We start from the raw sequence: 26,673 nt of genomic DNA on the forward strand, positions 1-26,673 counted from the left end.
GGGCAATTCACATCATGAAGGCAGGTACAGCTGTAAAAACTCTGACACATTCACACAAACAAAAACACACTTCACTTAGCTGTGGTGGGACTGAAAACTGATCCGTCGAATCATCCTCTGTAGTGTACCTATTCAGTGATCCATTATGTAGTATCCCTTTTGATACCTGAATTGACCACAGCTTATTAGATGGAAAAGTCAATAAAACAATGGTTTCTGCATTTTCATTGGTTTATTAAGTTGTATGCACAGCCAGCACTATCTCAAACTGATTAAATGCAGCATTACATTTTATTGGAAAATGGAGTACTAAGCAGTTTTGTTCATGAGCTTGAGATGTTTTAGGCTTTGCCTGATCATTTTGTACAAATTGGTTTGAAGTTTTCCTGAATGAAGCTCTTAACAGCTTTTACAGACTTTTACTGGAGTAATCAAACCAGCTAAGAAAAGGGATACTGCATCTTTAACAAGCAATGCCATTTTTATTTTCAAAGTCATTGTTGGACTATTTTCAAATGTCCTTCATTTCCTTCCATTTGTTTACCTTCCATGTTTTTAATGCTTAGCATGACTACATCAGCATTTCCAATTTTAAGATTTTAAAATAGAAAGCATATGTTTGCATTCAGGAAATGTGTGGTATATATGTCAGTATACACATGTCTGTTGTAAATGTGCATTCTTTAAAATGTGTGTACTCATATAGCTACACATAGTATGCATACAAACATATATGTATACACCTGTGTACTGATAAAGATGTTAAAATGAATTACATGAAATTGTTTTCTGATTAAATGTATTTATTAATGGAACCTTTATTTTTTCTGACTGAAAAGTAAAAAGCATATCTACTGCACAAGATTTGTACACAGCTGTTCATTTGTCATGACATCTAGGCGGTAATCATTATATTATGCTGAACTGCATGTTGAAATTACACAATCCATTTAATTTTCAAATTTTTGGCAATAACTGAAATCTCAGCATGTAATTTTCTCAAATGATCTCTCTAAAAATCATTTTTATATGCTAGTGGTTTTTTTGTTGGTTTTTTTTTAATTGCATGGCAAAGTAAGGCTAGTTTGTGCATGAGCAAGTTGAAATGCTAACCAAAGAAACATGAATTTTTCAACTTTTTTTTTTTTTAAACGCACATTTCTCTGCTTTATTGAATGTGACAGAGTCATGCTTTTCATTCACCATTGCTTCTCTTTTTCCACTGTCTGTGATTTGCTTGCCAGGAGGAGCTACTATTCTTACTCCTACTATCTGTAAGTAGAATACGGGTGACTTACTATTTTATGTGTTTTAAAGATGCAGTATCCCTTTTTAAAAAATAAAAACAGTCTCTATAATTATTTTTTTTAAGTTTTTTTGATAGTTACCTTTCATTATTCTCAGGCTTGAAAAACTGCTTGTATCATTGTTCCTGTCATTCTTGCTCTGTTTGTTTTTTTTAAAGGGATATTGTATTTCTGACTGTATATTGAGACTATAGCTTTTTTCTACAGTTTTTCCCAATACTATTTTAATCATAATTTATTGTAATCATAATTTAATTTGCATTATGATTCACAGCAACACGTCACACTAAGGAAAAAACTTCCTTTCCCATTTCCTAGCCAGAGAACTGTGTTTGTAAATCACAAGTTCTACTTTCTCAGCGTATCAGTTCAGCAGCGATCTTGTGCACCACTTTTCCTATGCGTGTTGTAGGGAGATGCCAAACCTTTATAAATAGGTCATGATCTGCATCTATCACTTTTGAGGTGATTTGCATACACATTTTAAAGTGTGGATCTTACTTTTGACATTGGTTTGTATAAAGCTGTACTTCATTGAAGCAAAATTGACTTTTTCTATGCATATTCACCATATGAGGTTTTGTGAGGACTGCAATGGTTTTGTCTGTGATTGAGCCAAGCAGTTACATGCATTCTTCATTTTAAATAAATGCATAAAGCTGTTGAATTCAGAGGGGTTCTAAGAATGCATTCAAGTGCTTTGATGAACTGGTGGTATCCAATAGTGGTGCTCTTCCACAATTTTAAGCAGATTAATTGACTTCTTTAAACAAACTTTAAAATTATAATAATTTTTAAAAAAACTAAAGTGGTTTAGCCAGCTACCATTCTCTCGTTTATTGTGACAAATTATAAGTTCCTTGTTAAATAACAATTGCTTCAACTCAAGATAATTATCCACACAGTTTCATCCTATGATGAAACACTTTTCCCCTCCAACCACTGTAGCACCCACCTATGCAGGATCCAACTGGATCCTTTAGCAGATAATGAGAATCATTTACACTTTCTGTTAGCCTCAAGTACTTTAACCTAATGATTTGCTTAACTGTCATGAAGTACAGATTTCATGTGCCTTTAGCTGAGTGAGGGAAGGACAAAAAAGGAAATAGGCAAAAGAAGTCATCAGACTCCAAGGGCACCAGGAGCTGTTGAACAATAAAGCTGTCCTCCCATTTCCCAGCAGTTTTGAGAAGCAGTTGCAGTGCTACAACACAATAGACCTTTTTAGGTGTTGAAGCAGAGCATAAGAATTAGAAAGTAGCTACTGTAATAAGCTAATAACATAAAAGCCGTAATAGCTGTTGATTTATTTATCATAGCTAGCAGGTTTTGTTACAAAGTGATGCTTCAAAGAAAAGCTTAATATCGCTGAGAGATGAGATGTAATAGTCTTTTTGTTCCATTTCTGAGGTGACATTAGAAAAAGGTGATCTTCAGTGTACAGAGACTATTTGAAAGGCTTTGAGACTTAAAAAAACCCAGTTTGAACTAGAAATGCTAGTTTTGAGAAAGCTTTGATAGTATTTTGAAAGAGTTATAAAGCTCAAGCAGCTTCAAATTTGGAAGTTCTTATGGTCTTCATTTTTCAACCAGAATATAATTTAAGTCAGCTTCTCTTAAGTTAATAGGAAGGTGTGGAGTAATTGTATAAAATAAAACATTTTATGGGGGACATCTAACAGATTTTTTATTTTTCACTGAACAACTGATACAGAACCCTTATGTATGCCACAAGAGTTTGATGAAAAAATGATGGATTTAGAGAACACCTTTGGGATTTTTGTAGTGAGAGTGTTAATGAGTAGTAATTTTCCAATTACTCCATCTGTAAATGGGAAAAAGAAGGGGTGGGGGGAAGTGTGACAAAATAAGGAGATGAGTCTGATTGGTGGAAGAATCTTTATTGTTTGCAGGAGAGCTTTGTCCATCCATATTCTACATTGTATTCCCTTGTCGTGAACCAAGACTGTTAACTAAGTAACATTTTCTTAAATAAGCACAAGCATGAAGTACTTCTTGCCCTAAAGAGAAGTGTAGGTCCTCTCTGGTGGATGTTCCCAAGACTTAACAAATAAATAGATGGTTAGTTTACACCAATATTCTTTATAGAATCATGGAATGGTTTGGGTTGGAAGGGACCCTAGAGATCATCAAGTTCCAATACCCCTGCTAGGGATGCCTTCCACCAGACAGGTAACTCAGAGCCCCATCCAGCCTGGCCTTGAAAACATTTAGGGAGGTGAAGTCCACAGCCTCTCTGGGCAATGTGTGCCACTGTCTTATCAACCTTATAGTAAAGAATTTCTTCATAATATCTAATCTTCTGATATGTAATAAATATCTAATATAATTCTTGTCTGGTGTTAGAATGTGCATGGAATGTTAAAAGTTGGCAGAGAATAGAGGAAGAGCAAGCAATCCTCTTAAGTCAAGAGAAATGTAAGATAAACAATGTCTAAACAATTAACAGGGTGTTTCATGATATTCTGTGCAGAAGAAACTTAGGAAGCTAAGCTGTGTGTGAAATATACATTTTCAAGAACTCAGTACCTTATGTGATGATTGTGTCTCTCCCATGTGGTGTCAGAGTTATCCAAATAAGCAGGTTGGCTATCTATTATATTGCAGTCACAGCTTCAGATGAAAACAGGGAGATTTCAGAATGGTCTAATGTAAGTTACTGGTTCCTGCAGAACCAAGGTGCACTTCATGCTAGTCTGCATGCTCTCTGCTACTTGAGATACATACTTTAAGTGTAGTAGGCTTTAAGTTATAATTAAAATATATTATTTGCTTCCTTTTGACTTCTGGAGACAGTGCAAATCACTTCCAGTTTTTTATCAAAAGGGAAGAATTGAGAGGTATTTCTGAGGTGTGCACTTTAATGGCATTGGCTGTTAATTTGAGGGGTTTAGTCGTACAGATTAGGTTGCTCTTTAACTGTGATACATTCGGAGTGTAAGACTGTTAATGTCAAAATTGTGATGTTCCCAAACTGCATGAAAAAGTAGAATGATGAGGGTGGTTTTGTTCTTCAAAGAACCAAAGTTCAGTATCAGCAACAAAATGTGCTATCATGTTGTATCTGAATGGGCAGAACAACCTTTAACATAAAAGGTAATAATAATGTATATTGAATAATTATGTTTCTTTTGTTATTTCATTGGGTTTTTTACTAACAAAGTAATTTAGAAGGTTAAATGATTTTTTTTCCCAACAACGCAGGCAAGGGGAATGAATTATCCATGTATAAAATCAAAACAGATATTTAAACAGAGATGGTTGATAAAACTGCATGCACAGATGCTTCTTATTTGTCATTTCAGTTAAAATGTAATTATATTCTCTAATTTGTTTATATTAGTGTAATTACTCCACAGGAAAAAAAAAATATTACCAGAGTACAGAAGTAAGCGTTTCCATTACAGCATTTGTGTGTGTACAGAAAAGATATGATCATCACTGTTTCATAGCAGGGTGCATAGTTTATCAACTACATGCTGAAAAAGTTGTACGCAAGGAAATCAGCCAAACTTTTGAGTCATTCAGGATTATAGATAATGATTACTGTAGACATCAACGTTCATCAAATATTAAGGTCGTTTGCGTTTTTTTTCTTGGCTGGGCAGCAAACTTGCAAAGAAGCGCAAGGATGCCATGGGAACAACCCGCCAGGAGATGACCCACATGGTGAATGCAATGGATAGGAGTTACGCTGACCAGAGCACTCTGCATGCAGAGGATCCCCTTTCAATCACATTTATGGACTCACATAACTTCAGCCCCAGATGTAAGTAGACAGTGATATCTTCTATGTAGCACAGGTGAATATAGAAACACAGAAAACAATTCTACTTTATAAGAAAAATGGTTTCAAGCTCCAGGTTTTCCAGGAACACCGGTAAAGCCAAAGGTTAAATAGGGCAGTCCATGTTATCCTTATTGTTATGTGGCCAATTATTTAAATAAATATCTGCAAGTACTTTCACTATGCAACGATTTTTGTTTTAGGGAAAATATTCTACTAGAATATCTCAGTTAAAATCTGAAACTGAGTTTTTCCTCACGAAGGTATTTAATGAAAACATGTTAAATGTTACTGTGTAAACCATGTGTAGAATAATAATATGAGGTCCAAATTAATTTCTATTGGTTTTTTGGCAGTAAGAACATTATAACAGAAGGAAACATTGACAATTTTCATTGTTGTTTGTGAAGTTTACGAACAAGCTTGTTAATATATCTGCAAATTTTTTCTATATTTGTATTCATTTTTTGTAGACTTGCCAGCTGTCTGGCAGTTTGGGTGTCTGCTAAGTGTCTGGGTTATGGCTACCACTGTCCAGCAGTCTTGCCTCCCAGCATCTGCACTATGCCTTTCACAAAAGCGAGATCCTCCACTGGCAGACTCTGAATATATCAAAATAGTGTATAAGTTTCCAAGGGGACTCAATTCTGTCATGGAACTGGTGGGAACCTGACCTCCTCACAGCTCCATGGACTTGTGGCTTGGCTTTAAACAGATCTGAGCAGCCTGAGCTGCTTCTGAATTGGAATCTTTTGGAAATGGCACTGCATCTCTTTTCTCTTGCCTCCCATACTGCTTACCATGCATGAACAAAATACATCCCTTAAGACTCTTAAGTTCTTTCCTGGTTGTTGTAAGGGAAATGGATTTTGGAGGAGGGTTTATTGCTGGATTTATTGAAGCTTACCAAACTGCAAAGTGCTAACATTTTAAGTGTCCCATAACCAATTATAAACGAGAGTTTAGTATCAGCCTGGTAGTTTTTCTACACAGTTTTGGCTGGAACAGTTTGAAAAATCTCCAAAGTTTGATGTCTTATTGGCACTGAAATTTGTGGAGGCAGGAAGAGCAGAGACAATTTGATATGGGCTTTGATGGTGGATCCCAGGCAAAGTATTCATCAGGAATTTACATGGCTATTGGTGAGCTGGGACCGCCAGGCACTCAGGCAGCCTTCCAGATGGATTGATGCAATGCCAAGAGCCCATGAGCTCCAGCCACCACAACCGTCCTGGTTGGTTGGCAAAGAAGTTGGACATTGCTGGTTTCTAGTATCCTAGGTATGTGATTCTTTTCTGTGTTGGAGGATTCATTTCTCCTGACCATTGTCTGTGCTGAGATGAGTCTTCCAAGCTTTCAGGGTTTCCTGCTATGTGACAAACATTTAGGCAGATTGCTTGAGAACTGGAACTTAATTTTGTCACAGAGAGGTTGATATTCTAATTTCTTGTTCCAAGTTGGAACGAAACCAAATCCTGGATTCCACCATTTCTGTCCAAAACAGCACATTTGTCTAGTGCATGGTTCTAGTTGGGATAATGAAATTCTATGAATTTTATTCAGACATCTGTATCGGTGTATCTGTGATTTTCCTATACTCATTAAGAGCAGTATCTTTGGTATTGCACATTAAAAAAGCTATTAACTGTAAAAATGTATGAAATTTTTATTAATTACCTGGAAGATTTTATAGAAATACCATTTTATTTTGAGATGAGCTGTTGAAGTATTATATGAGAGAATGGGTTTAAAAGGAAAGAAGCAGTTCTATGAAAGTGAACCTTTATTGTGAAGTGAAAGAACAATAGTGAAGGAGGAGCCCTTTCAAAAACTAAATTGCATGCAATGTCTTCTTTATTTCATTTCACTAAGAATCTCTTTGCCCTTATTATTACATTTCTGAAGTCCAAAATCGCTGCCTTTCATTCCTCTTTTATTCAGGATGCTTTCTGGAACTGCATATTCATTTTGTTTTTCTCTTGTAATAACATTAATGGGGTTTAGTTATCAGTTGCTTATACTCTGAAGTATATTGTTTTTACTCTTAAAAATACACAAATTGAGGGTAATGTGTTTCTTCATGGGCTTTGTTTTTCTACAGTGCCCAATGATCCACTTGTGCCGACAGCTGTGTTAGGTGAGGACCCCAGTCCTTCGTTATCCATTCCTGCATGAGTTTTGTCTCCTTGCATGGTTGAACGTTGAAACAGCTTGTTTTATGTAAAACTATCCTGTTTTCAGAAAATAACTCTACACTCAGTTCATCAATTCAGAATTAAACTGGCAACAATTTTAGAATGAAAATTATTTTATATTCTCATTAAGATTTTATTCTTAGTCACTGCTAACTGAAGAGTAAATGAGGAAATAGGTAAATGGAAAATACTAAAATTTTTTTTCCCAGAGCTTTGAAACTGAGTTCCGATAAACTGACATGTGAAACTAGAGCTCTATTAAGAGAGCCTTAAAAATAAAATTCAGGTCCATATTAGCATTATTCACCACCAAAAGTTCAATTTTCTAAGTAACAAGAATAAGAAAAATAGAAAAGAGAAAATTCCAGAATATCCAAGAAGAAACAACAGCTTTCTGTGTATGTTCTGAACAAATACTTCTGTATACCTATATTAATTACACATTTCAGGTGACATTAGCTAGTAAATTTTTCAGCTTTTTACTTACTTCAGAAAGAAGAACATATGTTGGAATGTCCAGACTGCTTATGTCTGCTGAATCTAACACTGAATGCAGGTTTTAGAGTCACTGATTTTTTTTTATTTTTTTTTTTTTAGATACGAAGTGAAAAGTATAATTTGTACCCAAGTTCTTGGTTGGATAAACACAATGTGCAGTATTGAGTTTCAGTCAGTTGCTGAGGTTATTTTAGGCTAAAAGACAAATATCAGGAAATGGGCGTGAATATAAACAAGTTGAAAATTAGATTCCTAGAAGTAGCACTTAAAGGAGCCTGGGGGCAATTTAATCCCTCCTGTGTTTTGAGATGGGACATTATACATAAAATATAGACTCTTTCTGGCAGTTGATTGCCTCATTGTGTTTTAAACATTTGGAGTGAACAGAATTTTGCTCTTGCAGTGGCATGTTCCAGTGCCTTGCTCCTCTTAAGTAAAAATAAAATTCAGATTCATGTTAGTAAAATTTGGGATCCAAAGCTCAATTTTCTGGGTATTAATTACTGAGTGCTACTACTAAATATTATTGATACTTACCCCTAGTATTTCCTAACTAGGCTAATCATTGCTGTGGATTGAGCCATTTCCTTTTGAGGGACTCATAGGACTCATGCTTCTGTCCTTTCAAAACAGTCTTTTTCCCATTGAAAGGCTCACATGTCCTCAACTGTCTCTCTTACAGTTGAGTTAAACTCAGTTCTTTCACTCATCATCTTGTAGCCGATGTTTTCTAAATTTATTGTCATTATTTTCCTCTCAACACTTTCCAGCTCATAGGTTGAATTTTAAATTGCAGTGCCTCAAATCAGGTACAGTTCGTTGAAGAAGTCTCAGTGCTGAGCTGAGTGGTTTAGGTACCCCCATATTCTACTTGCATTTTTCCTGCTATCCGAACTGTATTTTCTCCTTTTTATTGTGCTCATGTTGCTGACTTGCATTGAGTTACCTGTTAAAATCACAGTTATCATTAGCCAGTCCATTACTCCATTCTGTAGTTTTATATTTGACTTCCCTTTCCAATACACACACAGTGTGTTGCATTCACCATTCAATTCACCTTGTTGATTTTCTCATTGTCTCCCAAATAATCAAGATAACTTTTAAATCTGATCCCATGCTTGTGAAATGCTTGTGGTACCTTACCACTCATATAAGAAAATACCCATACTGTCAGGGTATTTTCTGCTGTGGCAGACACAGATAAAGACAATTGTGAACAGCAAGGGCAAGGAACTAACTGAAGAAGAGTTTAAGAGTTCCTATCTGCATTTCCATCCAGTGGTAATGCTATTCTGGGCACGATGGTCTCCTGGTATATGCAAAACAATGAAAGTTAAAAGAGATAATATTTTTCATTGAGTGGACTGAAATAGTGGGAGGGAAGTGTACAAGCTTTTGGACACACCATGTAAAAGAGGCTGGGTACCTGTAAACTTGTTCCTTTGGAACTGGATCATTTGGCCTACTCCATATAACCCTTGCTTGGCCCAGTGTCACAAAACAGTTTACTTCTGCTCTTATTTAGAGATGAGCAAAATTTTCTAAATCATAGAACACGTTCTTTTATATGAAACTCTTATTACTTTGTAGCTATACCAGATTTCTTTTTCTTCATGTATAGGTTATTAATGCTGCTCTCCATTCTGTGTACGTTAGCACTAAGTTAGTATGACAATTTTGCTTTTCTCAAGTCCCTATCATTACAGTGATGGCATAATAATGTGGCCCTTATATTTTTTAAATGGCTTTCATTGTTACCTATTGTGAAGCTTTAACAACTTTTAATGTCACTTTCTTTTAGTCATTTTCTATTATAGTCCTGAAATAAATTTCTTATGTTCTGTTCACTCATTGTTTTTTGCTGCTTCAATGGGTTAAAGTGCCTATTACTGGTAAGTATACTGCAAGGAATGGGGAGAACTGCAAATCCTGAGGTGGTTTGAAATGTGTGCAATTTAATAGGGGTAACACTGCAATAAAAAGTGACTGCTGCATGTCACTCACATTATTAAGCAGGTTAGTGAGGCATAAATGTACTGAAATTAGCAGCTTCTGTGACAGTTCAAAAAATCAGGTTTCTTAGGAGATTTCATTTCAGAAGGCATTAACAGAGTTTGCATTTTGGCAAAATTGTAGAAAATACAACCCTTGAGGTGTTCATTTTTTTTTCCTAGAGTGTTTTGCCTTCTAATCTGGATCCTTTGCAAGGAAAATGGTAAACAGATTTCAAAGAAGTTTAGGAGGGGTCAGCTACCCACTTCTCGTTTCAGTAGCTGTTTTCTAAAAAGGTTTAAATTTGAATTTTTCTTCCTCTGCAAATTCATTTGATCTGATGATTGCTAATTTAAATAAAATAACTATTTCACAAAAGGGATTGACAAAATGCGATCACCTCATGCATCTTTGATGTTTGGTTTTGATATGAAGATTAGTGTAGCATAGAGCATTAGAAGAAACTTCTTTGTTTATACAGAGCAAAAATTGTGGATGAAATCAGCACACTCAACAATTTCATTTCTCTGCTAAAAGACCTGAGTTAAAATGACCACTCTGAAGTGCTGATTCATCTTCCTAAGTGGAGGTGGTGTTCTGAATCGTGGCATAATTGCTTTTTTTTTAACTGGGATCTCAACTGTTTGTTGGTTTTAGACAAATTATGTGCTGATATCACTATAGAATTATTCTAATTTATTGTTTAGGGTGTAGTATTGCTCTTGATACATATTATCCATTAAAAAGTTACTTTGGGTGATAGAGTCTGGAGTTTCCAAGTACGTTAATGTCATAAAGTTTTGTAGCTTCAAATAAAATGCCCTTTAGACATCTTTATTGTGGGATGAAGGACTGCAAACTTTCATATGAGTTTGCTGTTAAATTCTTTTATGTACTTCACAGTATTTATGTGCTGGAGAGTAAGTGCTTTGCGTTCTCAGAAATTAGATATGTTTTTGAAGGAAGAGGTTGAAAATAGATATTGATATGTGTAGCAGCAGCTGTTATTGCTCTGCAGGTATCTAATGCATTGATTTCTTGTGAATACAGATGAAAATCACAGTGCTACAGCAGAGTCCAGCCGACTCCTGGATGTCCCTCGTTACCTCTGCGAAGGCACAGAATCCCCCTACCAGACTGGGCAGCTGCACCCTGCCATCAGGGTGGCTGATCTCCTGCAGCATATTAACCTAATGAAGACCTCTGACAGCTATGGATTTAAAGAGGAGTATGAGGTGAGATCTTCAGTGGTGGGGCTTTGCTAGGAAAATTCCCTTTGAAATGGGCAGCCTTTTGTTTGCATTGTATTGCAAAAGGATGGACTAAATGACATGGGTTTAAGTGAAAAACAGATAAACGGACATAAGATTCCTATATATGTAACCAAAAGTGAAATAGTGAATGGAGTCCAATAGTTTTAGCCTTTACTACTGACTAGTAGAAAACCCCTGTGTGTTCCTTAGGGTATAAGAAGACATGTCCTTAATCTTTTTGACGTATTGTAAGAAGTTGCCACTCTTTTGTTGCTGCTCTTTAGTGGAAATGTTGTAATTAGTTATGTGAACTATCTTCAGTGCAGATCTCCTGGATTAGGTTAAAGATTTTAACCTGGCTGGTTTCACAAGAAACATTGACTGGAAGCACTTTCATGATTTATTATAGCATCTCAGTAGGGCAATACTGGGACTTAAGTCCAACCAAGAAGCAGTAAAGACATGCTGAGGGTAGTAATGTCTTGAAGTTCTAATTAAACCTGCCTGAGAATGTCTACTTACAACTTTAATGTTAAAATGGAAGCAAAAAATTCCCAGCACTGGCGGTAGAAGATGAGTACAGATTAATTTCACTTCTGATCTCTGAATCTGTTGTGATTCTTTGGGATTAGAACATCAGGCAGGACACACAGAAAAGATGGGAATGGTACTGCCAAGGTTGCTCACAATACAGCTAGGTTTAAAATGAGTTTTCTCTGAGTAAGTAATCTCTTCTGACGCAGTTTTCAACCTTCTCTCCTTTCTGCAGCTGTCTCTACTGTAACATAAGAACTGGAATAAATAAATGTGTGGTTTTTAAAAGAATATTATTCTCTTTTCCTCTCTTTTACTTAAATATACTTCATTATGCTCTACCTAACTTCAGGGCTAAGGCCAAGTGTCAGCCACTGTTGGGGGGAGGGTGGTCCCTGATGCCACATCAGGTGTTTTCCTACTTGCTACTTCTTCTATTACTATACACAACATCTATTCCCTGCCTTGGGCTTCTGACTGTGCATTAAAGTTCTGTTTCCATGGCTACTGTGTATTTTCTGGAGATAACTTACCCAGATCAGGATAAGAGAACATCTGGAAGGAAGGAATAGCATAGACCTGCAACTGCTGTAAAATATCTACGAGCAATGAAGAAAAAACCAAGGAGAAATAAAAGCTGCTTCTGTCGCTACTGAGAGATCAAACTCTTTAAGAGCTCAAAAATGTAGAACAATTTTGCTAGTGGCTAGAGGGAGGCATATGAGGAAAAGCAACATGAACAATGAACAATGGCAGAGGAGATTTCCTGATGCCTCTGTAGAAAGAAAAGCCATTTTACTAAGTAAGATGTGGACAGCGATGTAATGCTGGAGTAAACAGGCTGTATATTATGGTGTCCTGTAAGAAGAGTGATCAGTTTCTCTGTGCGTTCTCAGTTTGCTGTCATTACTCCATAGCAAGTATGTATAAGCAAGTTTAGCCTTCCAGCAATTCCAGGATTTGGAATCCCTCTGGAGTTCCTCAGTGACTTGCCCATTTACTCATAGCAGTCAGAGGGAGCCTTCCTTCTTCTCTAGCTATATTTATATACCATGATACCACCTGGGTGACCAGGGCAGACAAGCCAAGCTGAGCTTACTTAATGGTAGAGCAGTTCTTTTAACCTGTTATTTCTGGAGATAAATTAATGGTCAGAATGTTTTCTTTCGGAACATTTTTATTTATAGAGTTTCTTTGAGGGGCAGTCAGCTTCTTGGGATGTCGCTAAGAAGGATCAAAACAGAACAAAGAACCGCTATGGAAACATTATAGCATGTGAGTATCGGTGTCCTTGGTTTGAGCGATAGCTCTACTCGTGTATTACCCATGCTGTGTTCTCTCTTCCTTTACAAATCTCCAGTGGCATAGCTGTTTAATACCCTCAGCTGAGAAGCAGGACAGTGCCTTTTTCAGCTTTTTTTTTTGTCCTTCACAGTTCAACTTTCTTCCTTTTATAACTCAGGCTGAATTTCGCATTTGCATCTCCGTTGTGCAAGCGGTGGTAAGCATACATCAGCAACAAGCAACATCATTTGGATGTTGATTCTGTTTATTTGCAATTTGTATTGTTTTACCAGTGCTATTGAACACACAGGAATCAAGGTGCCAGAGAACTGTCTGAATGGGTAGACTTACCTCTTCATCGAATCCCAAGTGCATTACTAACCCCCATGTTTTGACTTCATTAATGTCTCAATATGAACTTGAGTAGGCTTGGGTTGGAAGTGAGGAAACAGTAATCAGCATTTTTGGTTTTCTAGATTGCCAGCAGTGGAGCTGATATTGAAAGGGACTTTGAGCAAGTAACCGGTTTTCTTTGTGTCTTTTTAACCACGTGTAACAGTGCCAACAACTTTCAGCTACACTTAATGAAATTAAGTGAATGTTTTTTGAAATAATTGGAGACCTCAAACAAAACGGTTCTTTGTAATTCTGTATGAACACTTCATATTTAAAGATTGTAAATTGTGAGGTGCTTATGCCAGCTGATTTTGGTTTTCTAGATGACTTACCGTTAGTATCTTACTTAAAAAATCACACTTCAAAAAGGCTCCGTAACCACTTGGTTTTTACAGATGACCACTCCAGGGTGATTTTGCAACCTGTTGAAGATGATCCATCTTCAGATTACATTAATGCCAACTACATAGATGTGAGTGGAATGCACAGCTTTCTCCCTCTCAATTTGCCAGCTTCTCTATGTGAAATTATTGCATGCTATGCCTACAAATTTATTGAAAGCTTTCTTTTATTAAGAACAAATGTACACTTTCCTTGTTCTACGTCCTAGTACTCACTGACATTGTTGTGCTTTCTTTCACATCTGACTTTGGTTTGGGCTGTAGATTTGGCTGTACAGGGATGTAAGTACCACTATATGTGAATAACAGCATCCTATTGTAAATATTTAATATAGATATTGTTATTAATTACTTTCCTCTTCTATTTTTATCAGTTGATAACTATGCATGCCTCATCTAATTTACCTCATCTGTTCCTTTAAAAAATTTCTTTTTTGTGTGAATATTTTTTGTATCTGTTTTGAAAAAATAATTTAGCCTTTTAGCATAATTATACCTTTTAGCATATTATTGGATGTTAGATAACTCAGGTGAGCCTGTCTGTTAAAGAGAACTTGCTGTTCTCATTTTTTAGTGATGATTTTCGCCACTAGCTTTTCTTTTTCCCTTCCCATTTATATGTGAGAAACTAGATAGTATGCTGTACTGTAATTGTCTGAAAATGTACCTGTGGAGTAGCCATAATGTATGTTTGGCAAAAAGGGAGGGATTATGACATTTGTGGGTTAGGTTGGGTTTTGGAGGGGGGGGTTGTTTCTTTTTAACAACGGTTTAGACAAACAATATTTAGGTGTCATTTATCTTAATGTGCTAATTTAGGTATTACAAAGTATATGCACAAACACATTTTATATAAATATTTTAATGTAGTAAAAATTTCCTCACTTCTGCAGAAAACCTCTAAAGTTCAAAATTCCATACTTTAATCAGAATACAAATTAAATTATAAATTTAAAAAAAAAAAAGTGGTACAAATTTTGCCAGATGCTTTGATTAACAACATATAACTTTTCTCTAATTAACACCATAGGAATAAACAAGATGTTGTATTCAAAGTAATTCCAAAGTAATTTGAAAGGTAGTGGAGTAACTACTACAAATGTTTTTCAAATACGTGGAGTTTGATTACTTTTCTTTATAATTGAACCTTAGCAGTTTTTCCTGACCACTGTTAGTTGATAAATTATTTAAGAACCCTTGAATTTCCAGGATATAAAGATTTAGCTCTAGATACATATATATATATATGTCTTTTTATTTGGATATTTTAACAAGACAGTCTCTGTGAAGTGATAGGCCCATGATATTTTGCCTGGGGCCTTAAACAAGAAAACTCTCCCAGATTTGTAATAATTCCAGTTCCTTGAGAATATTGTTTTTCTGATTTAGGAGTGAATTGAATCTCATTAGAGCCAGACAAGAAAGCTACGAGTTAAAACTGGTACTTGGCAATTTTTAAGTGGCACTTCTATCTTCTTCTGGAAAGCATTAATGAATGTAAACCAGTGTAGCCCAGGTTCCACTTTCATAATTTGAATCTGGGGCTTGATATTAAGAACTCTAGGAAAAATTTTTTAGTCATTTGATGCGATCTTGGTCTCTTATAAAGCCAAGACTAAGATACTCAGAAGTTTTTTCATACGCCCCAGAGGAAGGTATTCTCTCTCTAAACAGGATAATGAAGCAGTCTGTGGAAAAGAATAAAACTTCCTTGGGTTTGTTGAAGTCCTTCAGTTTAGTAGTATCTTGTGAATACCAGGAATCCAAGGGCTTGTGCTCCCCTGTAATGCAGTGCTTCAAGCAAGTGGCCTAGTAAAACTGTAACCTAGAAAAAAATTGGAGTTATTAACATTTGCACATCATGAAATTCTGTATTGTCTTCTCACCAACAATACTGAACTCTCCTTCCTCTTTGTAGCTAAGTGCCTAGCTTGCACTGGTCAAAATGTACTGTGAATTATTTCCTTAAGAGCAGCACCTCTTTGTCTTGTAGTTTTTATGTAGGCAACTAGTGCTATATAGTACTGGGTCTAGACCCATAGACCCAGCTACCTGGAAAAGCTTAGTTGTGTAGGGTTACCCATCTACATATCTATATATATCTATATCTATCTGTATCTATATATATATACACAAGTATGTGTATATACTTGTGTGTATCATGCCCACTATAACTGATGCACACTTTGTGCAGTCAAGCAGAACATTTCACTGCAGTAGGACCTCGATACAGTGCGCACATCAGTGTCCAGCTCTGTCCCCATTAGTTAGAGCTGGGGTATATACCTCTGTGCCTTACAAAGATGCTCTGTTTAGAAGAAAAAAGGTGTATATTTTTTCATATTGGCTAAGTTAGGAACACAGATCAACTACTGAGATAATATGGTGGCAAAGAATTTTTCATAAATTTTAAGTAAATGGCCCAGTGTATTTGGCTGGGGAAATAATGTCAATAGATAACTAATTTTTAGGCACAGGGGACCCATCTAGAATACTCCTTCCCAGTACAATACAATGTCTGTTCAAGTCAGATGTTCTTATTTTCATTTTATCTGTTGTCATTCGAACCTTTTCAATATTAATTGTTTTTTTAGATTTTGAGATTCATGCTGCTCTTAAATATTGGTTTGTTCTGAAAATGTTGTCTAGAATTAAGGCTTTTATTTTTCACTCTCTGTTAGTAATATGGTACTCAAACCAACTTATATTGCTGTTTTAGGGATATCAGAGACCAAGTCACTACATTGCAACCCAAGGTAAGGATCTACCAGCTTTAATCAAATCAAACAAGTGTTCTCTGTAGTGTCCTGAAGTGTTTTGGTAAAATGGAAGTAGATGGAAATACAGCATACATAGTATTGTGAGTTGTCATCTTGTGTTATGGTAAAATAACATAGGTTATTTTGTCCAGGTGGAATGTGAATAAATTCAAAAATTGCACTAATTTATCGTGTTAATTAGCTATTGAGCAAATCTTTTAGTGATAAATTCAGATGATAAAGTCAGAAGCTACTACCATGATTTCCAATTATGAAGATGAATAGAGAAAAGAGATGTGGACAGAAGAGAACAGTTTCAACCTGCCTTGAGGCATTTTTCTTTCCATATTACAGTGTATTATTTTATTGTCTAGGATTTAGTCCAGGATGCAGTGAAGATAGTAATGATAAATTAAACTCTGTCTCAGAAAATCTGGGTAAAGTAAGTCCAGAGGACAAAGAGGACCCCTCTTTATAGAAAGGAGTGAGGGAAATCTTTGTCATGTAACACCCTACTAATAAAAAGAGAGGTTAGAGAAAAAAACTGAAATTCTATGGAAATTATTAATGTTGTGTTTCTGATAAAAAACACTGTTTTTCCTCACAGTGAGGAAAAACAAATAGATTAGTCTAAGATTGCACTGAAATATCAGAGGATATGAATTAAAGTAAAAATAATTAGATTTAGGTGTGCCATTATTTCATCTCTAAATATAATCAGATAGCTGTCTGGAAATATCCTGTTATTTGTGCCCCTGGTCGATTGTAGCTGCACACAGGAAAGACAAAATAAAGACTTGTTTTAAAGCAGAATGTTCAAAGTTCTGTCCACGTGTTTAATTTTTGTGTAATTGCTGCCTAAATAGGTCTCTCTATGGTAGTTAAGTCTACATTTGCATTTTATTTTTGTTTTACTATGTAAATCATTGCACCTAATAGTGTGTAAAGGAGACAAAAGTTTATTGCTGTTTTTGTGTGCAGCCTTTGATCTAACATGAAGGAATACATTTTAGTCTTCAAATGTGGCACTTAGGTTTAGTGGTGCGCTCAGCAGTGCTAGGTTTGCAGTTGGACTCAATGATCTTAAAGGCCTTTTCCAACCTAAATAATGCTATGATTCTATGCGTGTTATATACAGTAATATTTATATTACTGCTGGATGGTCAGGAAGCTGTTTCTAAGGTTATTGTATCAGTGTAAAAGCCTCTGTCACTCAGCATGTCTCTGCAGCAGAGCAGGAGGCAAAGCTTAAATTAGTGCTCTTCATCTGCCTCACAGAAAAGTAGTTAAGTTAGTTTATATACACTGCAGTGGGAAGTTTACGGCTCAGCACCTACTTGTGTTTCTGAGCTTTGCCAGCATCCGGATGGTAAGTGCACAGTATCTGTACCAGCAGCCCTCCTGCCTGATACTTCACTCTGGCATGGGCATCTTGGTGAGCACCTGAAGAAACTGACTCTTAACACATTGTATTGAACAAATGGAAAACAAATCTGGAAGTGTAACTGTAGATGTAGTCACACATTGCTGTGTCCTTGTAGTTTTCAAGCAACTTCTGGCATTTTGGTACACGAAACACCTGCTATTAGTTTCTTTCAAGTGGTAATTCAGTTAAATTGAGAAGATTCAGCATTGGTTAGAAAAAGCATTATAGTCTGGAAACTGTCACAATGTTACGATGATGTGGTTTTGCAAAGCTTTCATCTCTGAGCAAGTGTGCTCATGTACATCAGCTCTGAAAACCACTGGATTTTATTTTTAGCACTTGTTTGACTATTAGTTTTTTGCAGAATATTATCTGGATTTTTTTCTTACAGGTCCAGTTCATGAGACTGTATATGACTTTTGGAGAATGATATGGCAGGAGCAATCTGCTTGTGTTGTGATGGTCACAAATTTAGTGGAAGTTGGGAGAGTAAGTTTTTGGTTTTGTTTTATTTTTAATGCTGCAAGGTTAAAAAACAACCTGCTGACAAGACACACTATTGGCAGAATGTAGAAGGGTCTTGTGAAGGATGATCCTGCATCCTGAGAGGGGAAGGGGCAAGAGTCCAGACATTGCTGCCATTACAGCATTGCATAAAAATGACTTCTGAAGGTGTTTGCCTTGTTGCTTTCATGAGTAGTGAAAAATTGTCTAAATCAAAAATTCATATTTCAGCAATATAGATTTGCATATTGTCACTCAAATGAGGAGAGTAAATGGACTAGTGAGGAAATGAACTTCAATATCAGTGGCTAGAAATCAGCAAATTATTTATAGTTCAGCAGTAACACATCCCTCAGGGAGTTCTATAAAGTATCTGGGATTACTTGCAACAGTTTGATTATGGATACAAAATACATCCGAGTTTAACCTAAGTGGAAATGTATTCCATAGCTCAACACTAAAAAAAAATACAAATACATATTTAAAAGTGAATTTGGCATCTAAGTACAGCTGTGTAAAGCAGTGGAAACTCCTTGTAGCTAGTGCTTAACTTAACAGCCATTAGCCATGACAAGCCACATGAGTGCATGGTCATTTTGGAAATAAATGTGGTGTCATTTATCCTCAAGCTTTTCTTTTCCATTGGTGTAAAATACATACCCATTTTGTATTTAGGTCAAGTGTTACAAGTACTGGCCTGATGACACAGAAGTTTATGGGGACTTCAAAGTGACCTGTGTAGAGATGGAGCCCCTTGCGGAGTACGTCGTCAGGACATTCACTTTGGGAAGGGTGAGCAGTGAGCACATTTTGAAAGGGCTCAGCAAAATACTGTTCCCTGGTAGCAAGTAGGATGAAAGAGGCTATGCTGACATGTATTCCTGTAGAATACCAAATCCCTCTGGCTCATTAGCAGGCCCACAGTATAGGCACCCTTACCTCACCATGGGAGTTTTGCATTGCATCAGCACTATCCAAACATGTATCTCACTTTGGGACTTTGAATTTCCCAAGAAACGTCAACTGCTGCCCTCCCCTCTCTGATAGTCACCTCTTCTCTATAGCCATGCTTCTGAGCTGAGCTCAAATACCAGGTTATGAGTCATGCCTGCTGTTCACCTCCATTCACTCTGTTTTGACTGCTGCTGAGTCAATCTCAGTCAAAGGACAAAAGTCTTAATTAGCAAAACTTCTGAAAATCAATATAAAATGCATCTAAGTCTATACCAAACAAAAAAACATCTAACACAGCAAAACTGGCATACTTAATGTTGAAAGTAAAAATACAAACTTCAAAATTAAAAAAAACCCAGTAACATCTGTAAGCTTCCTGTGGGTCTTTGCTTTAAATAGTGAAAGGATGAAAACTGCATCTAGATTCTATCAGTATCTGTCATTGTTATTGGAGTCAGATAAAATCTAGTCTATGAAATACTTTGAATGTCATAACCTTTGGTTTTTTGCCTTTTTCAGAGGGGCTACAATGAAATCCGTGAAGTTAAACAGTTTCATTTCACTGGCTGGCCAGATCATGGAGTTCCTTACAATGCCACAGGCCTGCTTTCCTTTATACGGAGAGTCAAATTATCTAACCCTCCTAGTGCAGGGCCTATTGTTGTCCATTGCAGGTGTGTACAGAAGGGGCAAGATTGATTTTTTCGACAAACGTGTATATGATTATTTACAGTAGTCTACTCTGGAGCATTCATCATTTTGAATTGTTTTGGTTTTGTTGTTCTATTTTTGAATTGCCTAACTGACACTGCAGTAGGATTTGACTGTCTAAAGCAATGTCTGGAAATAACCAGATTCTAGTACACTTTTCCTAAAAGCAATAACCAGAGAATTTCTTTTTCCTGCAACATCTGCACCAGCTAAATCATATAATACTTTAGGCTATCATTTTAGGTAACCTACAACAATTTTGTGACAGCATTCGAGAATGAGCGTAGATATATCTGCTCTGATAGTTTGGTGTTGCATATAATGTCTGAACAGATTATTAATTTAAATCAAAGTAAGCAACTAGATGAAGGAAGATGGAATGAGGTTAATGGCAACAAATACAGAACGTTGTTTTTCCTGTGCAGGTTTTGCAAGGTTTTGTTGTTGGGACACAGTCCTTTGACAAATAGAATTTGTTTTCAGCAAATGTGTGATTTTCTTAAACATTTTCATCAAATGTTTAATTACATTTTGTACATAAAGTTGCTTGGCCTTTATAGATTTTAATAATTCAGTGTGCAAAAACTGTCCATAGCTTTATGTAAAACCAAAATAAATCATGAGTGAATCTTCTGAATACAATACTGTGTTAAATGTGCTGTCTGAACTAGCTTGGAACTTGGCAAGTAAAACATACATTTGAGTTTCTGGTTGCAATATATATCACTTAAAATCATCCTTAGTCTTATTAAAGAAAAGATCTGTCATATTCTGAAGTGCATAAGCTTAATCATGCTCCAGATTTCAGTTAAACTAATTTTTTTTCCTTAATTATTGACCTGGATGATAAAAGGAAGGGGTTTTTTTTTTTTTTTTTTTTTTTTTTGCTGTTACTTAGTGGCTAAAATCTGGTGGGAAAAGGTTGTTTTGGACACATCAAAAGATTTAAAGAACATTATGATAAGAAGATAAAAATTAGATAGTGTTTGTGATGACAAAACTGAATGTCGTTATAAAAATGCCCTCAGTAATGGTTATAAAGTTTGTAGATGTTTTGCTGGGGATATTCCTAACAGTATTTACTGGTTCTTTTTAGTGCTGGTGCTGGACGGACAGGTTGTTATATTGTCATCGATATCATGTTAGATATGGCAGAAAGAGAAGGTGTCGTGGATATCTACAACTGTGTCAAAGCTTTACGGTCCCGTCGCATCAACATGGTACAGACCGAGGTATGGCAGTTCGCCTTCAAAGCCTTTTGAAACAGACTACGTCAGAATTTCACTGTGGCTGTGAAAAGAGCAGGCAGTGGCCTTCTTGAGGGTTTATCTCCATCAGGGAGCATTGCTTAGTGTTAGCAGTGCCCAGAACGAGGGTGGTGCAACAAACGTGACAACTCTTTTAGTCTTCACACAAACAAGTGCCCACCTCACTGGGTAACAAAAGGAAAGCAAGGAGGATTTTTTTAGGGAAGACCCTACGTAAGACCTGTCTGGGACATTTTTCCCCAGCTCTGGTATCAGCAATTCCAGGAACCCACAGGTGGAATTTCAGCAGGTTGCCACTGGACCATCTCCAATCACTTTCTCTATTGACTGTTGCACTTTATGTCTATTTCTCTCTCCCTTTTCAACTCTGTTTTTGTTTACTTTATTAACCTTGCTGCCAAGCTTTTACCATTTTTTACCCTTTTGGTTTTTCAACATGTCTTCAGCAGCTTCACAGTAAAAACCATTGCCTTTGTAATGAAGCTTAGTAATGAAGTTCCCATTCTGCCACCAGAGTACCATTGAGCTTCCACGGAAACATAGGTTATTGGTTTATATTAAGACAGGTGACCCGAAGTGGTTTGCCTTTTCTCTCCATAGGGACTTCTACCTGAGAAGTTATTTCATCTGTGACCACATGGAAATCTCTGCAGTTGGCAGCCAGGCATATCAGTGTAATTTGGTGCAGTTTTTATTCCATGCTTCAACCTGTGTCAGTTGAACAAATAAATGTTCATGGTCAGCTAGTCCTGCTACAGGGCCATTAACCTTTGGGAAGTGCCTGGGATGTAGTGTTTCAGTCTGACTGCATCCCACCTGAGTCTGCATGTGAATTAACACCTCTATTATTATTCCTTTCTCTTTCTCTCCTTTTTGCCTCTTACCTTCTCTCAGAGGTTCATACTTACATAGAAAAATAAAGCTGTAATTGGAGCAAGTTCTTGTTATATAGGCAACCGTGATGCCAATAGCTCTATACCTGTGTGGGTAAGGCAGCAAAGGCTGTAGAGACAGAACATGACCATGGTCTCTGGACACGTGCTGTTTCTACAGGCACATATTAAAGTTTGTGCTGTTAGAACCTCATTTGTATACACAGTAACTAGGTGAGGCTGGCACAGTTCTAGACATGGTTTACATCTATTACTCTAGGGGTGAGTAAATATAATGGGCATTGTGTAAAAATTGACAGAAGACTTAATTGAAATAGCAGTGCAGTTATCGAGGACTCAGGCTATCTCAAGGCAAGTCGGAAAAAAATGGGAAGAAATGGTGCTTTTGTTGGAACATACTTGAATTTATTACTGGCCTAGAGCTGGCTATGAGGCAATTGGGGTACTAGCTTGCACATGCATGAGGAGAGTGCAGTGTGCCAAATACTGGCTAATCACTCTAGTAGTGCTTGAAGCAATTTACTCTTTCTGTTATTATCAGAAGTCTGAAACCTATTAAAAAAATTAGTATTACCAACAAGTCATTGGCATATGCACAGAAACCCATAAGCACTGCAAGAAAACTAAAAAGCTCATGTTAAATAAATTGCTATCCCCGCTTTGTTAAATTTTACTGAATTTAAATTGGTCATGAAGAAAATGTCCTTGTTAACTGCACCCCAATAAGAACAAGACTGTGTTTGTATTGAAACATTATTTAATGTATTGATGGACACTACCTTGATGAGTTTTACAGTGTGCAGTAAATCTGTTTATCCTAAAATGTTTTTAAATCCTAAAATGTTTTTAAATGGCTATAATTTTTGTTTCTTTTCCTGATTTGATAGGAGCAGTACATCTTTATTCATGATGCCATTCTAGAAGCTTGTCTGTGTGGAGAAACTGCCATTCCTGTCTGTGAATTCAAAGCTGCTTATTTTGATATGATTAGAATTGACTCTCAGACAAACTCTTCGCATCTCAAAGATGAGTTTCAGGTATTCACAGTTCCTACTAACTCTTGATGCAACAACAATTTTTTTGCCTCTAGATACATTTAATTTATTTCAATGAAAAGGCTTTTCAAATAACTTTAATAGCATTTGGTCTCTACCTTTTGTACACAAAATAAAGCACCCACATTTATGTGCTTTGCAAAGTTGTTTTAAATATGGAATATCCTTTCTTTAATAAAATAGCTTAGAAATATCTGTCTGGAATAATGAGCAGTGAGTAGGAACCAACAGAGAGTTTTGGCTTGCATTTGCACAGCTAAGGAATAGCTCTTTAGGGCTCCAAAGGATCTTGATTTTTTATTCCTTTCGGAAAGGATGCTGTCATGCGGAATGTGTTCAGTGGTATGTTGAGTGCCTTTCATACCCGCAGCTTAACCTCCCTTGAAAAGCACCAGCATGTCCAGCAAATGGATAGGAGCTCATATTTGCTAATGTCTTCTCGCTAGCGCCTCACGTTTTCTCATATTGCAATATTTTACATTAAAACTTGCGGAATCTTGAGTCCATTTTGTGTTGATTCAGCACACTAAAGCAAGCATCCTCTTTCCCTTAGACCCTGAATTCTGTGACCCCTCGCCTGCAAGCGGAGGACTGCAGCATAGCCTGCTTGCCAAGGAACCATGACAAGAACCGCTTCATGGATATGCTGCCACCTGACAGATGTCTGCCTTTCTTAATTACTATTGATGGGGACAGCAGCAACTACATCAATGCAGCTCTTATGGACGTAAGATACTATCTTCTTTGTCTGCACAGTTTGCCATGAAAAGCTCTGTAATATAAGAGAGAGCACTTGCTGGTTTAAGAAAGGGTAATTCTTTGTTACTGCAGTGCCCAGTAAAACAGTCCTAATGAAGAAGTTTGGGGGGGAATGGGTAAGAAGCCCCACTAGCTTGTGTTGTTTGTTCAGAAGGTTTGTTATCTTTAGCCTTTTGCATCTTTGTGGGACCCTCACTGGAAATCTCACCTTTTTGACAGCATTATATAAAGCTCGAGTCTCTAGATGTCCAAATCTCAAATCTCAGCAGGATCTCAAAAATCTACTGTTTGTCAGATAACCTGTCTGAGCATGAGGTTACTGTCACTATTTCATAAAAAAAAGCTTTCTATATTGAGGCAGGAGTGACAGAGGAAGAAAAAAATTGTTTCTTTGGCATGTTTGGGTATAGACTTGGGGGTTTTGTTGTTCATGTTTTGAGTTGCAACTCTTTAAAGTTTAACTTTGAGTGACAGAAGTACTTATCAGGGGAAAAGGTGAATTAATAGGAAAAATGGAGTTGAACCTGCTTATACAGGTCTAATCGATAAATCTGTTCATCACACATGCTGCCGTATACCTGCTTGTGCCTCCCATTGGCATTTCCAACAATAGGCCCCTAAAGCTACCTTTACAGTAAATACTTAAACAAGTGGCCTGATTTCCAGGGACACCTCACCTTCCTCAAAAATAAAGTGGTGTCAGAAACTGCCATGTCAAGGAGACATGTTGGAATAAAATAGCAAATAGCAGCAGAAATCATTAGCACTGAATGATGTAGCCATCTTTGAGTTCTGCCTGAGCTAGTGCAGGAAACATTTGAACTGATAGCAAAATGCTGTCCCTAATCTCAGAATTAGCTATTGTGCCAAAAAGATTAGAGGAGTAGCATATGTAAGACCAATGTATTAGGGAGTCACTGGGTGACTGAGTCAATGGATGAATAAAAGCAGTGAGCAGAATTTTGGTAGCAATCAAAACTGTTTAGAATTGCAGTTAAAATTACATTAAGTACTTGGATAAAATTGATGGACTATGGACCAACCAACACAGCTGCACAGAGGAGTGTAGTCTGGGGTGAAAGGAAGACAACACAGGCTGTGGGTGGCAAGAGGACTTTGGGTGTGCAACAGTATGTGGCAGCAGACACAAGAACCAAGCAATGTATTAATGGATCAGAAATCAGAGACAAGTAAGGAAAGGCAGAATTTTTTAAGACTGATTTATTCACAGGGGGGAATTGCTCCTGGACAAGGAAAGAGGACTTTCAATAGCAAAATAGAAACAGAAACTTTCCCCTTATCTTTCTCTTATCTCAAGAAAGACTAGAAATTATGGGGAAGAGGGATAGGAAAACATCAGCTAGGACATGTTCTATTTCTTAAAAATACAGGGGAAGAATCAAAATTGGTTGTTCCTGTGTTCTCCCTGGGCAGATCTAGGAAGGAAGACACAAGCTGCTACTACCCCAACATGATTCCTGCATTAGAAAAGGATAGGAAAAATTTAGATTAAAAAAACTGGCAGCCTCCTTACTCTCTTGTCAAACAAGTACTGATCATAAGGACAAGTTACAGTACAATAATAACAAGTTATTGGAGGTTATGTCAGTATATTGCACATGAAGATCCCTTATATCAATCTTCAAACAAGTAAGCTTCCATACTGGAAGTGGTTTATCTATGGTACTAGGTCTTTCTCTTAAGTTAATTTACTTAATTCAGTAAAAAAAGAGCCAGACTGCTTTTGGTACCAGCATTGGTGCTAAACATGGGGGTCTCTGTGTTGCATACAGTAGTCCCAGCAACTTCTTTTTCAAACTGGTGACTTAAAATCCCATCCACCTCCAAGAACATTCACCACCTTATTCCATTTCTCAGATCAACCTCTTGGTGCTTCCTTACTACCTCATATCTGTATTCCTTCACTGCAGAAATTTTCCATGCATGGTTGCGAATTGCCTGCAAAAGACTTCAGATCTCTTCTCTTCTGCTTGATGCTTGTAATAAATGTACATCATCAAATGAGCCCATCAACTGTTAGTTGTGTCTCAGTTAATCTGTGCAAAGCTGGAAATCCCTATTTGCAGTTGTGTATAACACAGCATACAGAAAATGGAACCTGCGGTCATGACAGGAAATAGTACTTTGCTGTTTAACTTACGCTTTCTGCTGGAAATGGGCCCCAGTAATCCTGAAAGTGGTTCTGTGGGTGACCCTGTGAAACAGAGTTTGGGATTGAGCTTAGTCCCTGTTTCAGTCACGGAGTTCACCTATAGCCTGCTGTGGATAGGGTGACTTTCTGAGACCTCTGCACCCCTCCCTGTAACATGGGGTGAAGGTTTCCTGCTTGGTCTCCTGGACACAGTGCCTGGAGCAGAGTTGCCTGAGCCTCAGTTCAGCAGAGCCCTGAAGAGCACCATCAGTGCCCAGAGCATATCGAAGTGAGAAAACAGGGCTTGGTCTGTAACCGAGCAGAAGGCAGACCTGAGCAGAGTCAACCTCTTTGTTCTTACTGGAAATGATAATGTATTTTTAACTGTAACATCTTTGGTGAAATCTGGTGTAGTTGATGTTACAGCTTTGTTCTATTTTTATGTTTTTTTCTGTTGCAGTGTTTCGGTAGAAGTTAAGTACTTCCCCTACAGGTACTAATAAAATTATTTGCCTTTACAG

At 36.9% G+C, this 26,673-nt stretch overlaps 1 protein-coding gene across 8 annotated transcripts in view; it reads left to right on the forward strand.

The window, feature by feature from the left end:
* The window catches only part of PTPRK (protein tyrosine phosphatase receptor type K), a 311,369-nt gene that overhangs the window by 276,976 nt on the left and 7,720 nt on the right, over window positions 1-26,673 (forward strand). For 2 of the 8 annotated variants that reach the window (XM_018078149.1, XM_018078144.1), the window contains exons 14-27: window positions 4,940-5,100; window positions 7,220-7,255; window positions 9,692-9,703; window positions 10,854-11,038; window positions 12,778-12,865; window positions 13,666-13,742; window positions 13,936-13,953; window positions 16,391-16,427; window positions 18,248-18,345; window positions 19,036-19,152; window positions 19,834-19,988; window positions 21,122-21,257; window positions 23,074-23,223; window positions 23,795-23,968. In XM_018078149.1, coding sequence (XP_017933638.1) covers window positions 4,940-5,100; window positions 7,220-7,255; window positions 9,692-9,703; window positions 10,854-11,038; window positions 12,778-12,865; window positions 13,666-13,742; window positions 13,936-13,953; window positions 16,391-16,427; window positions 18,248-18,345; window positions 19,036-19,152; window positions 19,834-19,988; window positions 21,122-21,257; window positions 23,074-23,223; window positions 23,795-23,968 — 1,444 coding nt within the window. The remainder of the gene's footprint in view (window positions 1-4,939; window positions 5,101-7,219; window positions 7,256-9,691; window positions 9,704-10,853; window positions 11,039-12,777; window positions 12,866-13,665; window positions 13,743-13,935; window positions 13,954-16,390; window positions 16,428-18,247; window positions 18,346-19,035; window positions 19,153-19,833; window positions 19,989-21,121; window positions 21,258-23,073; window positions 23,224-23,794; window positions 23,969-26,673) is intronic. The other 6 variants (XM_018078152.1, XM_018078147.1, XM_018078145.2 and 3 more) reach the window with 5 other exon arrangements.

This window comes from Manacus vitellinus, unplaced genomic scaffold (genome assembly GCF_001715985.3).
Source record: "Manacus vitellinus isolate BGI_N305 unplaced genomic scaffold, ASM171598v3 scaffold_4_pilon, whole genome shotgun sequence".
Classification (NCBI taxonomy): domain Eukaryota; kingdom Metazoa; phylum Chordata; class Aves; order Passeriformes; family Pipridae; genus Manacus; species Manacus vitellinus.